At 35.9% G+C, this 13613-nt stretch overlaps 1 protein-coding gene across 19 annotated transcripts in view; it reads left to right on the top strand.

Moving 5' to 3' along the window:
• Nucleotides 1-13613, top strand: part of ANKRD26 (ankyrin repeat domain containing 26) — a 197220-nt gene that overhangs the window by 111885 nt on the left and 71722 nt on the right. For 18 of the 19 annotated variants that reach the window (XR_012156802.1, XR_012156803.1, XR_012156804.1 and 15 more), the window contains 5 exons: nt 2327-2473; nt 4386-5339; nt 8086-8238; nt 11163-11338; nt 11594-11687. Coding sequence is in view for 16 of the 19 variants with exons in the window: in XM_073328172.1 (XP_073184273.1) it covers nt 2327-2473; nt 4386-5339; nt 8086-8238; nt 11163-11338; nt 11594-11687 (1524 nt within the window). In the remaining 3 variants the exon portion in view is untranslated. The remainder of the gene's footprint in view (nt 1-2326; nt 2474-4385; nt 5340-8085; nt 8239-11162; nt 11339-11593; nt 11688-13613) is intronic. The other variant, XM_073328178.1, reaches the window with a different exon arrangement.

Here is a 13613-nt window from a genome sequence, read left to right as displayed (position 1 = left end):
GAGGAATGACAAATGTGTATCTTGTTCCTTCGTAACCTTATGATTGAGAACAAACAAGAAATTGAGTAATAAAGATAGGCAGGTGTGGAGAAAATTTTTAGTGACATCATAATTAGCCATGAAAGCAAAGCTCTAGTGTTTTGTGATGTCAGATGAACACAGCAAGAGAGATGGATGCAGATATGGATGTATCGTTATTTTTATTTTTCCATAATAAATTGATTACAAATTGGTAAAATTAAGTAGAGGAACATTGTTAGTTTACTGATTTTATTTTAAATTTGCCATATTTGCCTGTCTGAGTTCAATTTTAAGAATAGATAAAATACCTGCCTATTTTTCATCCCTCTCATACTGTCAGTATGAGAGGTAGAACTTATGAACAAACATCAAGAAATTAAGGAAGATTTTTGTCTCACTCCAGGATACTCTGCCAAGTTCCCCGGGCCTTGTATTTTCTTTTATAAATCCTGGAATCCTGTTATCTCCAGCTTAGTATTTTGTTCGGGAATTTGGAATAGAAGATCTTTAACAAGCTGAAAAAATGTGGATTTAAGAAATATTTGTGCAGACTGCAATTGTGTTGCTCGAAAGTGGATATTTTCAGAGTGTAGCGTGCTAGGAAATTTTCTTTTGACTTCTGTCTGTGTGGATTGTAGCAAATGGTCTGGCAGATCTAGAATTAGTAGAATGAAGAAAGTTATTCAGCCTCATCAGGAGCCCATCTCTTCTTTCTCTAGTCCTCCTCTTAGAGGCTCTGTTGCCTCTACTCCTTTGTGTAGAGCACATGTTCCCAGCAGACTTGAAAGCAGATTTCCTTCCCCTCTTCTATCATTTTCTATTCCTCCGGTGAGAGAGAACGCTCTTAAAGGGATTAATTTTCCTTCAACTACATTAGACCTGGGGTTCAAGAGGAAAACACCTCAGGAAATACAAGGCCTTGTGAATATGGTTCGAAAAATGGTAAGAACTTTGTGTCCCTTCGTAACATCCTAGCTGTGAGAACTGTGTGTGTTATTTATAGAGCCCCGCAAATCTCCAGATATCTGCTTCATATCCGCAGACCATGTCTGCGGATCATGGATGGATGTGGACTCAAATTTTGTATCTCTGCAGGGCTCTAGTTATTTAAACTTTTAAAATGGAAGCAGGGTGTCCATTCTTGCAAAATGATTGTTTATTCAATACCAAACACTGGAAAATTCATTTACCCATATTTGATATTAGGTGATACTAGGTGATCAAATTGTTTAATTGAAGATTCCGTACATTTTCAGTACCAAATTAGTTTTCCATGAAAAGTAACCTGCTCATCAGAGAGGACTGTTTTTTTGGTACAGCTTCAGAAATAGTCTAAAATTGTCCAATTTGTTCAGCTTAAGAAGTCTGTGACAAAGAATATTGAGAATATCACTTTAAGTTGAAAAGATCATTTGATTTATTTTTTTTCTCGTATTTTCAGAAAACACACACAGAATTTTTGTGTGTTTCTGACTTGCATTTTAGTGTCAGTCTTCACTTAATGTTGACTGCTTTTTTTTTAAAAAAAGCAAAACATCGTAAAGCTATGAATTCATGGTCTCTATTTCTAACAGTTTTTATTGGGCTTATGTAGGTAGTTGATACTCAGTGAGGCACTGACTATAAAATAAGGATCATGATTTCTATCGTAAAGGATTGGGTATCTCAAATCCGATGATTAAGCTATTTAAATAGTCATGTTTATGCAGTGTGTACCATTCAGCTGTCTGCACATGATCTCATGGATCTTTTCACTAACCTTGACCTACTTATAACCTTCATTGTTGAAATGTATTTAACATTAAGGCTGCTTTATCATTGAACATTCTTAAGTTCAGCCTGCATACAAACTTATCCTCAAAACATGATAGCAATTCCTCATTGTGACTTTTAGGCCTTGTCTTCTCTAGAGAAACTTACTATGTTAAGAATAGCATGGTCCTTCTACCACACTTGTAGAACACATCCTATTTTTACACATACAAGATCCAAATTGTTTTCATTGGTACCAACTACCATTTAGATTAGACTTGCTTTCAGTAGGAATAAATACTAGATTAGTCTGAACAGTTTCAACTTCTACAGATTTCGTGCAAATGTATGTGGAACTAATATGGGTCAGAATAAAATGGCTTCCATCCTATATACATCCTAAGGAAGCAGACATATCTTAAAGAGGTGTTCTTTAGGCAAATGTGCAGAACCTCTTCATGTATGGGTGAAGAAGCCATGATGAAAAGGACAATGATTACTATATCTAGTATATTTTTCTAATATTAAAATATTTAAAATGTGTTTGTGTTAGGTTGAAGAAGAACGTAATGAAACCCAGAGACAGCTCTCTCAAGAGCAGAGTGCCAGAGCTCTACAAGAGGGTATTTTGAACAACCATCTTTGGAGACAGAAAGAAATAGAAGAAGAAACTAAAATAACTGCAGCTAAAAGTTCAGAAGTAAGCAGTGTTCTGTCCAGTTCAAGGAAAAATTACACAGTGTTCATTATTAAGTGTAAACAAAGGATGTTTTGTAATTGCATTACTTAACATGCCACCCTTTGCCAGAATATTTACAATATTGAAAATAATATAGTTTTGTAAACATTCCTATCTTTGTTTGTTTCACTTCCAGATTTAAAATTGGTATGTTGTGGATGGCAGTATCCACCAAATACTCTTAGAAAATTTGTAAAGTAAAAATGACACTTTTCTCAACTTCAGTCATCTGCTTATTTTTCTGACAATATTCTCAAATGTTTTCTGTTGTTTTTTTAATTACTTTTAACTCCTGCGAGCAGTGCAGAGCCAGTGAAGCCGCAGGAGATTGATCTGGATCCTTTTCTGGCTCAAATACTATGATATACTAGATAACAAAGTTTCCATTTGAGTTTCTTACTACTAGCAGTGATGGACAAAGCAGAAAGAACACATCTATTAAAAATAGCTGTTTATTTGTAAATTGAGCAAATTTGAGACAAACGTGGACTCCAAGAACCCCATTTTTACAGTCACTTTTGAGAGTGTAACTTCATCTTCAAAGTAATGTGATTACATTTAACATGCCTGAAGCTGACACAGTGAGAAGCTGTTTGACAGGAACACTCCAACTTTTGGTCGTACTTCTTCCTCACCACACTACCCAAAATTCTTGGTACAGTGGATGAATTATCCGTCTCCAGAGCAAAAGAGATTACATATGCATCTCCTATTTGATTATTATCTGAGTACATTATGCTGTTCGGATGATTGGAAGACTACATACCTAAGCTTCAGCAATATGGGAAAAAAGAGAGAGGGAAAGAAAATGAAGGATATGTGGGGAAAAAAACCACACTTTAATGCCAAGATAATACATAAAGTTAAAATATGTAGGATATATATTCAAATAGAAGTCAGAGAAGGAGATAATAAATAGGGAAGTTAAAACACAATGAATCAGGAGAGCTAGGTTCTGTTGCTGATTCTGCAAATGGGATAACAAGCCTAAACCATATTTTTAAAGGAATATAAAAACACCCCCATATCATAGAATATTAGAGTTGGAAGGGACCTCAGGAGGTCATCTAGTCCAGCCCCCTGCTCAAAGCAGGACCAATCCCCAACTAAATCATCCCAGCCAGAGCTTTGTCAAGCCTGACCTTAAAAAGTTCAAAGGAAGGAGATTCCACCACCTCCCTAGGTAATGCATTCCAGTGCTTCACCACCCTCCTAGTGAAAAAGTTTTTCCTGATATCCAACATAAACCTCCCCCACCGCAACTTGAGACCATTACTCCTCATTCTGTCATCTGCTACCACTGAGAACAGTGTAGATCCATTCTCTTTGGAACCCCCTTTCAGATAGTTGAAAGCAGCTATCAAATCCCACTTCATTCTTCTCTTCCGCAGACTAAACAATCCCAGTTCCCTCAGTCTCTCTTCATAAATCATGTGTTCCAGTCCCCTAATCATTTTTGTTGCCCTCCACTGGATTCTTTCCAATTTTTCCACATCCTTCTTTAGTGTAGGGCCTATAGTGTGGTGCCTGTACTAAAGTGTACATGTATGGTAATGTATTTGAAAGGATTTAGATTTAAAATATTTAAAGGCTTTGTTTATATTATTGATGGAAAAAAGAAACTTAAATGTGGCTTACTGATTTGGTTACTGAATAGTATCTTATAGTTCCAGTGAGTTCATTCACTAAAAGATAACGTGTTCAGAGCCTTTTCAGCCAATTAGATTGTAGTTTATAAAGCTATTTTAAGTAAGTCAAGCTTGATTATTAGAAAACATCAAAATGCATGTTTGTTATCATTTTTTTTAAATGTAACTCTTCTCCCTTCCTTCCCCCCTCTCACCTCTATGTTTATATGTTCTCAATTACTCAGGTACCTGATAATCTGAGAGAAAAGGATCTTTTACACAAAAATCAGAAACTGCAAGATGAAATTGCTATACTAAGACTAGAGCTTGATCAAATAAGAATTCGGCACCAGGAGGAAGAAACCAAATATTTAGAAGAAAATGAGGTCTTGAAAGAAAAAAATGAAGATCTTAGGAAGGAGCTAAAACTAAATGAGGAGGCTTTGACACAAACAGTTTTTCAGTACAATGGACAGCTGAATGTATTAAAGACAGAATCTGCAATGTTAACTTCCAAAATAGAGCATGCAAAAGAAAATAAAGATAGACTGGAGACAGAGACGGAATCATTCCGTTCCCGTTTGAACTCTGCTGTTCAAGAACTTGAATGCTGTCGGAAATCAAAAACTGATGTTGAGCGAACACTACAAAGAGAGCGTGATGAATGGCTTCGTTTGCAAGACAAGCTCAATCACGACCTGTCCAATCTGCGAGACACCAATAATATCTTGTCTCAACAGCTTAGTAAAGTCGAAACTAAAGCTAACAGTCTAGAAAATGAACTTCATCATGTAACACACACATTTAGAGAAAAAACTTTGCTTTTAGAAAGTGCTCAAAGAGATCTAAGTTATGCACAATGTCAGGCAAAGGAACTTGATTATGCTCGACAAACTGAGAAGGATCAAATGAGCAAATATATTGTAAAACAGGAATCTATGCAAGAACGATTGGCACAGCTTCAAAGTGAAAACGTCTTACTCCGGCAGCAATTGGAAGATATGCAAAACAAGGGGATCATCAAAGAAAAAGTAGTGAGTGATGTCCAAGACAGATTTAGTGATATATTCAGTAAACTTAGAGCTGATACTGAAAAGCAAATTCATATGATGGAAGAGAGAAATAAGGAACTAATCACAAAATGTAATAATTTAAGGGAGCAAGTCTTTAAATATGAAACAGAGAAAGTAGAAAGAGAGGTAAGTATAAAAACTTCAAACAGTGATTTGAGTTTTATCATTTATTCACTGAAGGTCCCATAACAAAGTTTAAAATTTATCCTTGTAAAATTTTGAAATACACCAGTTGGAAAAAATAATTGTGTAATTTACTTACAGGGGAATGCACTTATCTGTTTCGTACTCGGAATAGTAATAGCTTGCGGCAAATAAATCCATCTCTGCTTTTCCTCACCTATGTATTCTGCTCGGAAGATTTGAGCAATGACTTCCAAATTCAGACTATTCAAGGATAAACTACTTTGTCTACAAGTGTGATCTCCTTTCAGTTTTTACCTAGTAGTATTTGTGCATCATGGAATGGAAAGTAAAACTTTCCAAACAGTTCAAGAAATTCCAGGTGGCATTAGACTGGAGTGCCATGGAACAAAGGAAAGCCACAGAGGCAAAAGATTAGAAGAGAGGAAGTAGGAAATAAGTGAGGCAATAGGACTGTGATAAATGAAGGGATAGCTCCATTTTATGGACACCCAGCCAGCCATATATAGCCAGCTATAAAATTGCTCTTAGTAGTTGTTCTCTAAGTGCTCTACTTCTAAAGGGTTAAAAAGTCTCACTGCTATGCATAGGTAAAAGGAAGTGAGTGGGCACCTGGCCAAAAGAGCCAATGTGGGAAGGCTAGAACTTTTTAAAATTGAAACAAGACTCCCTTTTTGTCTGTTTGTCTGTTGTTCTTGGGGAGAGTCCGTTATGCTGTGAGAAGCTTGGGCCAGGTATGAAAAATCATCAATATCATACCTAGAAACTACTCATCTAAAACCCCAAATATGTAAGTAGATCAGGAAATTTCTAGGAAGACGCGATTAGGTTTATCTCTTTATTTCTTTATGGCTTGTGGACTCCTCTGTGCTAGCCCCAGATGCTTTTGTTTTGCTTCTGACCTTTAAGCTAGACCTCAGGAAACCTATTCTTGATACTTAATCCTTGTAGTTGTTTGTTTGTTTTAAATCTAGCAAAAGCCTAAGTTCCAAGATGTATTTTCTTTTCTTTTTTATTAATAAAATTTACCTTTTTTAAGAACAGAATTGGATTTTTGTGTCCTAAGAGGTTTATGCACATGTTGTTTTTCTTTCTCAGCTCTTCCCCAGAAGGGGGTGGGGTGTAAGGGCTTGAGGGTACCCCACAGGAAGAAATTCCCAAATGTGCCTTCCTGGGATCTCAAAGGGGTTCTGCACTTGGGTGGTAGCAGCAACTACCTATCCAAGGTCAGAAAAAAGCTGTAACCTTGGGAGTTTAATACAAGCCTAGAGTGGCAAGTATTAATTTTTAGAGTCCTTGTGGGCCCCCACTTTCTGTACTCGAAGTGCCAGAGTGGGGAATCAGCCTTGACAAGGACAAAGAAGAATACTGGAGAAAACTAAGAAAAGCAACAGATTAAGAAAGGGAGGCTGAACATAAGAGAGAGTAAATTAGATTTGGGCATAGGTGGAAATCAATTGAAGAATCAATTCGGAAGGGTGGACAATTGGTAAGAGACAGATGAGTGGAGAAGAGGATATGCTGGCAATTTGAAATCTAGTCACCACCTTCAAAAATGAGTTAGTTTCAGGTACTACAATAGCTCCAAGCTTCCCCTACTTCGGCTTTTCAGTGAGATTTAAGCATGTTTTTGCTCCTCTGATGCTGTATGAGAGACTACACAAAAAAATGGAAAGGGAGTGAGTGACTGAACAGGAAAACAGCTAAAATGAACTATAGCTAAAGTGCTTGCAAACGCACAAGAGTGAAAATCACCTATGTGTAGGGGCCAGCACAAGTCTATGTACCTCTGAGATCTCATTTAAGCCCTCAGAATTGAAATTTGAGTGATGCAGAGGCCATGTGCTAGCCAACCGCAATGGGTTGAACTACACCCAAAGTAAACAAACAAGCTTGGAGGGAACTATTTTTTTCCTGTAATCTCTTTCTGTTGTTGTCTTTTTATGTGCTACTTGTAAGAAGATCAGAAACAAAATTTTCAGACAGAGTTATGATTTTTAAGTTGGCAGTGTTCTTTCAGACATTTTCTCCTGTCTCTTTTCTTTTTGGAAATAAACCCTGAATGTCAGCAATTCTTCGGTAGATCTCATTCTTCGGTAGATCTCTGCCTTAAGTTTAGTGTTGCTGGGAAATTATTGATGCTCTGAAATTGCATTTACCTTTATGTATTATGATTCCAGAAACTCTGAGAAGGTCAGATATGTTAAGATGTTGCAGGCCTAGCTAATGACTAAATTCTTAAATGCTAAATGTCCCAACTATATACTCAATCAAATTGTGGCTTTTATGCCTAAATGGTTAAATCTGTATTCTGGTATATCTTAAAAAAATAAAACAAAACCAGACTTAACAATGAAAACTCTCTGTAAAAGGCCTTTCCTACATCACTGGAATGACCAAGACCCTTTCTTTTTAATGACCGTGAGCAGAAGATAACACACATCCTAAACAGTCTAAAACATTTAACCTCTCTAGAAATAGCAATCCGCATTCATTGGCACCAGCTGTCCAACTGGCTTTGATTAACAGTGGTCAGGTGGGAGGGAGCCTGCAGCTATTTAGGCGCATCACTGGCAGTCATGATTGTTTACCATTTTATGCCCTTCTGAATGTATTAGTTGACATATATAACCTGACAAATCAAAAAATATATTTTAGATCCTAATCTGGACTCTTCATACTAATTTTTGTAAGCTTTATTAATACTAACTTGAAAATATTTCATTAGGGTACAGTAAGACAACTGCAACAAGAACTTGCTGATGCTCTTAAAAAGCAATCAATGTCAGAAGCTTCACTTGAAGTTACAACACGTTATCGCAATGACCTGGAAGAGGACAAACTACATTTGCAAAAGGAAATAGACAAGATTAAAACCAAGGTATACAAGTCTATTAACTTCATATAGTAGTAAATCCGTAGTTGGTTCATTGATTTTACAAATAGTGAAAAACATAACATGTTCTGCTTATTTTGAGAATAATATCAAATACAGTTGTATTCATGAATTAATTTCATTTACTTTGTTATAAATGGCAAGATATTACGAAATGTCACAATTCATAAAACTAAATGGAACCTTTCTAATAGGAGTCTATTTTAAAGATTATGATAGTATGACATTTCAAATACAAGTATATCTAGTGTCTTATTTTGTCAGATAAAATCAGAAGGTAATTTCTGTTGCTAGTGTTTTACTGATGTTTTGTCACAACAGTCACCTTGTGGTTAAACTTGTACACTTTCCTTTGACTTCAATGTTATGAAGGGAGGGAGTCCTTTGTCGTCTAATAGTAGCTTTACTTTAACTATTATGGTCACGCTAAAGTCTTGAAGCAGGGTGAGGAAACGCAAAATTGGCCTTTTAAAATTTTCATTTTTTTCTTTAAGTGTAAATTAATTGAATAGTTTAATTGGGTTCTAGTTTATAACATGAGTTTTGCTTCTCTAAGCATTCAAGAAAAATGTTCTGCATGATGTCAGCCCTCATTAACTATAGGTAAAAATAGTTGTTTCTCATTACTATATTTTTCTTCTAAACATTGCAGAAAGTCTAATCTCCATTTTAAGCAGAATTGGGACAACATATTTTATTGGCAGCAGCAAGAAGATCTGTGCATGTGCACTAGAAAGACTAGAGTAGGGCATTTAATGTGAGAGTATTAGGACAAATACAGTGCAAAACACAAGATAAATAATTTTAACTAATCAATTAAACATGCATTAATTTCTGATTAATTCACTGAATTTTGGAGCAGCAGCAGTTCTCCAACTGATCAGTTCAGAATACCTGCAAATAACTGATTCTGTCCTCCCCGCTCCTAGAATTTATCAATCCTCTCTTCTTTCTCCATTTTTCCTCTAACCATTCAATTTTCAGCCCCCTCCTACAAAGCATTTCATCCTCTCTGCCATCCCAAGCATTTTATTTTCTCTCCACCCTCTTTATTTTTAGGAAAACACTTAACTCTTCACCCCCTCTTCTGAGGACTGAGGCAGGGAACAGGATCAGAAACTCCTTTACTCTGTGCTTCTGCCTCAGGCTGTGGTGGTGCGGAATGGGGCAGGATTGGAAGTGTAGTTTCAATCCTTTTTGTCACCCTTCTAGTCTTGGAAGTGTACGTAGAGCTGGAAGCCAGAAAGAGTTGTGAATTGGTACTAAAATCGAGCTTCTCTCCAGCCAATTCCAAAGACTTCTTTGCAGGCGAGGAGGATAGGACCAGTGGTGGTTGCAGTTGCCCTTTTTGGAGGAAGTAGGCTATTCCTCAGGCACATGTTGTAACTCTGATTAGCAGCCTTCCCCCAGGAGAGGGGGAATGTGATTAACTATTCAAATGAGGAGTTTTGCCAAAGAGCCTGAAAACTTTATTGTCTGCATTTGACATATCTGAAGACTTTGTGTTATCAGAATAGAATTTAAAAAAAATAAGTTTACAGAAAGCAAACTAAAAATATTTATAGGATAGTGTTTACAAGGTTTAAGTGAATTGCTTTGACATAGGATGCTACACTTGTTGAAGTAATACATCAAATCACAGTAAATGAAAGGTACAAAATTTTATCACTCAGTGATAAAACTTTTTGTGTATTATTTTGTGGAAATAATTTGGTATCACTATGGAAACTTAATACAAGTCTTTTGCCAAATTGCCAGACAAGCTTTATACAAATCAAATACTGTACAATTATCAAAACAGTTCAATCAAAAAAATTCTAAAGTTAGAAATTTAAATTGCTTTAACTACTGAAATGTCAATTCAATTTAAAATCATCTTACCACATAATTCTAAGCTAAACCTATTCTTGAATGCTTAGAGAAGCAAAACTCATGTTATAAACTAGAACCCAATTAAACCTATTCTTTTTCCACACACACACACACCCCTACTAACATCAAGTGTGCACTTGATGATTCAAAGCCACTTCTCATTTTATTGTTATTCACCAGTACATATAACTACGGGTAACTTGTAACTTTAATAATGGTTTACCTCTTACATTAGAAACAATAAACTCTTCAATTCACACTTTTCTCTATTATCTAAGGAGCTGTCCATTTTGTGACATCACAAACCATGTGTTCTGAAAAATGTATACGCTGTATTCATTATCTCTTTTTCAGCACCTACATACAATTTAAGTTTAGAGTAGTACAATGAGTAGTTTTTGTCGTCTCAGCACTTTAAACACTTATTGACTTAACATTATTTCTAGGCATCTAAAACACAGTGACATTTAAGTAATTTACATTCTTTTATAACTGTGGTACATACCTGATAACAATTTGTCTTAGAGTAACTAAGCTCACTAACTCACTTGGACAAAGCGATGCATGTATATATCTTTTACTTAACATATTATCTAGTTCAGCGGTTCTCAAACTGTGGGTCAGGACCCCAAAGTGGATCACAACCCCATTTTAATGGGGTAGCTGGGGCTGACTTATACTTGCTGGAGCCAAATTTTAAACAAGATATAGTGGGCAAGGAGGAGCAAGTGAAGACATTCAAAGAGTGACGTGGTCTTATAAGATGAGGAGAAATCATTTTTGCAGCTCTGTTTTGGACAAATTGGAGAGGAGCAATATGGGACTAGTGAGGCCAGTATGGAGGGTGTTGCAGTAATTGAGGAAGAAGATAAGGCATGGACAAGGCTTTCATACATCTGGACGGAAAGGAAAGGGACTAAGGATTTATTTAAAACAAATGTGTATGTACAGGAAGTTGAATTTTCATCTGAAATTCAATAATGATTTAAATACTTGCACTTCAAACGTCAGTTACCTTAAATTTGATTTGTTTACAGCTGCAAGAATCGGAAGATCAATATATTCAGTCTGAACGACGTGTTCATGATTTGAAGAATGCATTAGATAGTAAGGAACGAGAAGTGAATGCTTCTTCCCAGAAATTGCAAGACCTTCTAATAGCATCATCTGGAACAAATAATGCTATAAAACAACTGGAAGAACATATACAAAGGTAAGAAAATTGCCAATATGTTGAAACCAGGTTTTATTGTTAAAATATGGCCAGAAATAAAAGGACTTTTGCTAATACACAATTAAATATTACAGAATTAAATACTAGATACAATTTTAAAATGAGTTTTAGATTATGAAATTCATATGTAAATGATTATTTCAAAACTATTTCAAGTTTTGTGCTATTGTGGATTTAGAGACTTGTCCAGAAAAATTATATTGTTACATATTAAAAAGTATATTTGCTTTTAAGACTAGAAATTGAAAATGCCAGATTGGAAGCTACAACCAAACAGCAAACAATCAGAATTGAGGTACTTCAGAAAGACCTGCAGGATTCTGCTTCTGTAAGTCACCCACAGGCTTAACTTTCTTGTGAGTTTATTGCATCTATGCATTAAGGCTGGGATTTTCAAAGGAGCCTAAAGGAAATAGATTCTCAGATCTGATGGAGTTACGCTCTTATGAAAATCCCAGTCTAATATAGCCAAATACTTGGTTTCTGAGAACTTTTAAATGGCATTATATGTATTATTATTATACATCTGACATTATATATTAAATCAGTTTCAGTATGATATATTTTATTATTAATACTAATGTGAATGACAGGTTTCAGAGTAACAGCCGTGTTAATCTGTATTCGCAAAAAGAAAAGGAGTACTTGTGGCACCTTAGAGACTAACCAATTTATTTGAGCATGAGCTTTCGTGAGCTACAGCTCATGCTCAAATAAATTGGTTAGTCTTTAAGGTGCCACAAGTACTCCTTTTCTTTTTACTAATGTGAATGTTTGACTTTAAATCAGACAAGTTTTCAAACATTCATTAGAGATGCAAATTGTTAAAAATATGTATGTAACCAGCTAATAAATGGAAATTCCCTTGGGATTTTGGTGACAAAATACTTCCGCACTAGTCTGCTGATGCTAAATGACATCATCAGAACATCTGAATAGAATTACATCCCTTGTATTATATGTCGGCTTCTCAGTTTTAACAACTGATTTCATGGCTAGAATTTCTTTAACATAATCTAAATGAAAGAACTCTAAAGGTTTAAATATACAATGAATAGGGGAAGAACACATGTATAGAAGGAAAAAATCATTTTTAGGTTGTCAGCTGATGAGATTTTTCTATAAGCAGAGGTTGGTTTTGCTATGTATAGTTGCTTTTTTCCTTTGCTTCCTAATACTATGTTTAGTGATGTGCAATAAACAACAAAGTTGGATCCCTGTGGTAGGTACCTTTTGTGAGATGTTTCAGAGTAACAGCCGTGTTAGTCTGTATTCGCAAAAAGAAAAGGAGTACTTGTGGCACCTTAGAGACTAACCAATTTATTTGAGCATAAGCTTTCATGAGCTACAGCTCACTTCATCGGATGCAAGTGAGCTGTAGCTCACGAAAGCTTATGCTCAAATAAATTGGTTAGTCTCTAAGGTGCCACAAGTACTCCTTTTCTTTTTGTGAGATGTTGACTTTTTGTTTAAGATCCGTTTTTCTTCTGTGATGGCTAGCTTTTCATTTAAATAAGGTCCACATCAGAGAAATCACCACAACAGTTGTCACTAATTGACACCCTTGTAGGCAGTGCCATAGAGAAATCAAATATGAATGGGCACAGATATTGAACTGTCCACTCCACCCAACTGGCAAAGCAATATGGGGAGCATCATTAGTTTTCATCTTTCCCAATTAGCTATGAAGGCCATTGTTTTCAGGTCTAATATAGACTCATCTTACCGTACACCTCTTTCTCAAAGATAGACCTTTTGTCACATAGTCCTGTAGCTCTCTGAGTTGGACTGTGTGGAAACTGAGGAGAAATGCTAGCAGAAGCAAGTTGTTCTGAGAGGAATTATTCTTGGTATCCACAGTCTATTTCAATCACGGGAGAAGATTCTATCACTAAAGTAAGTGGGAAGTAGTTTTGGGGTCGGGAGAAGAAGATGCTATTAGGCTTTTTCTAGGCATGCTGTAGAAGAGATTTTATATGTAATGAATTACCACCGTATACCCTAAGGTACTGAGACACCTGCAGTGTAATAACAGGCCTGGATTTAGAGATTAATTGAATGGATCTGAACATAGGCTCCTCTATGTTTCTCTCTATATATGGCAAATAACATAGGAGACTTGTATGTTGACTCTGAAGATCCACACTTCTTCTAAGTTCTCTGCTAGATGATGAGCCACAGTAAAAAACGGGGGTTATTTAGGCTGTGAACTTTATTATAATTTTTGCCTTGAATATTTGATTCTGAGAATAGG

Source organism: Lepidochelys kempii, chromosome 1, assembly GCF_965140265.1.
Source record: "Lepidochelys kempii isolate rLepKem1 chromosome 1, rLepKem1.hap2, whole genome shotgun sequence".
Lineage (NCBI taxonomy): Eukaryota > Metazoa > Chordata > Testudines > Cheloniidae > Lepidochelys > Lepidochelys kempii.
This window is presented reverse-complemented; position numbering and strand designations above follow the sequence as displayed.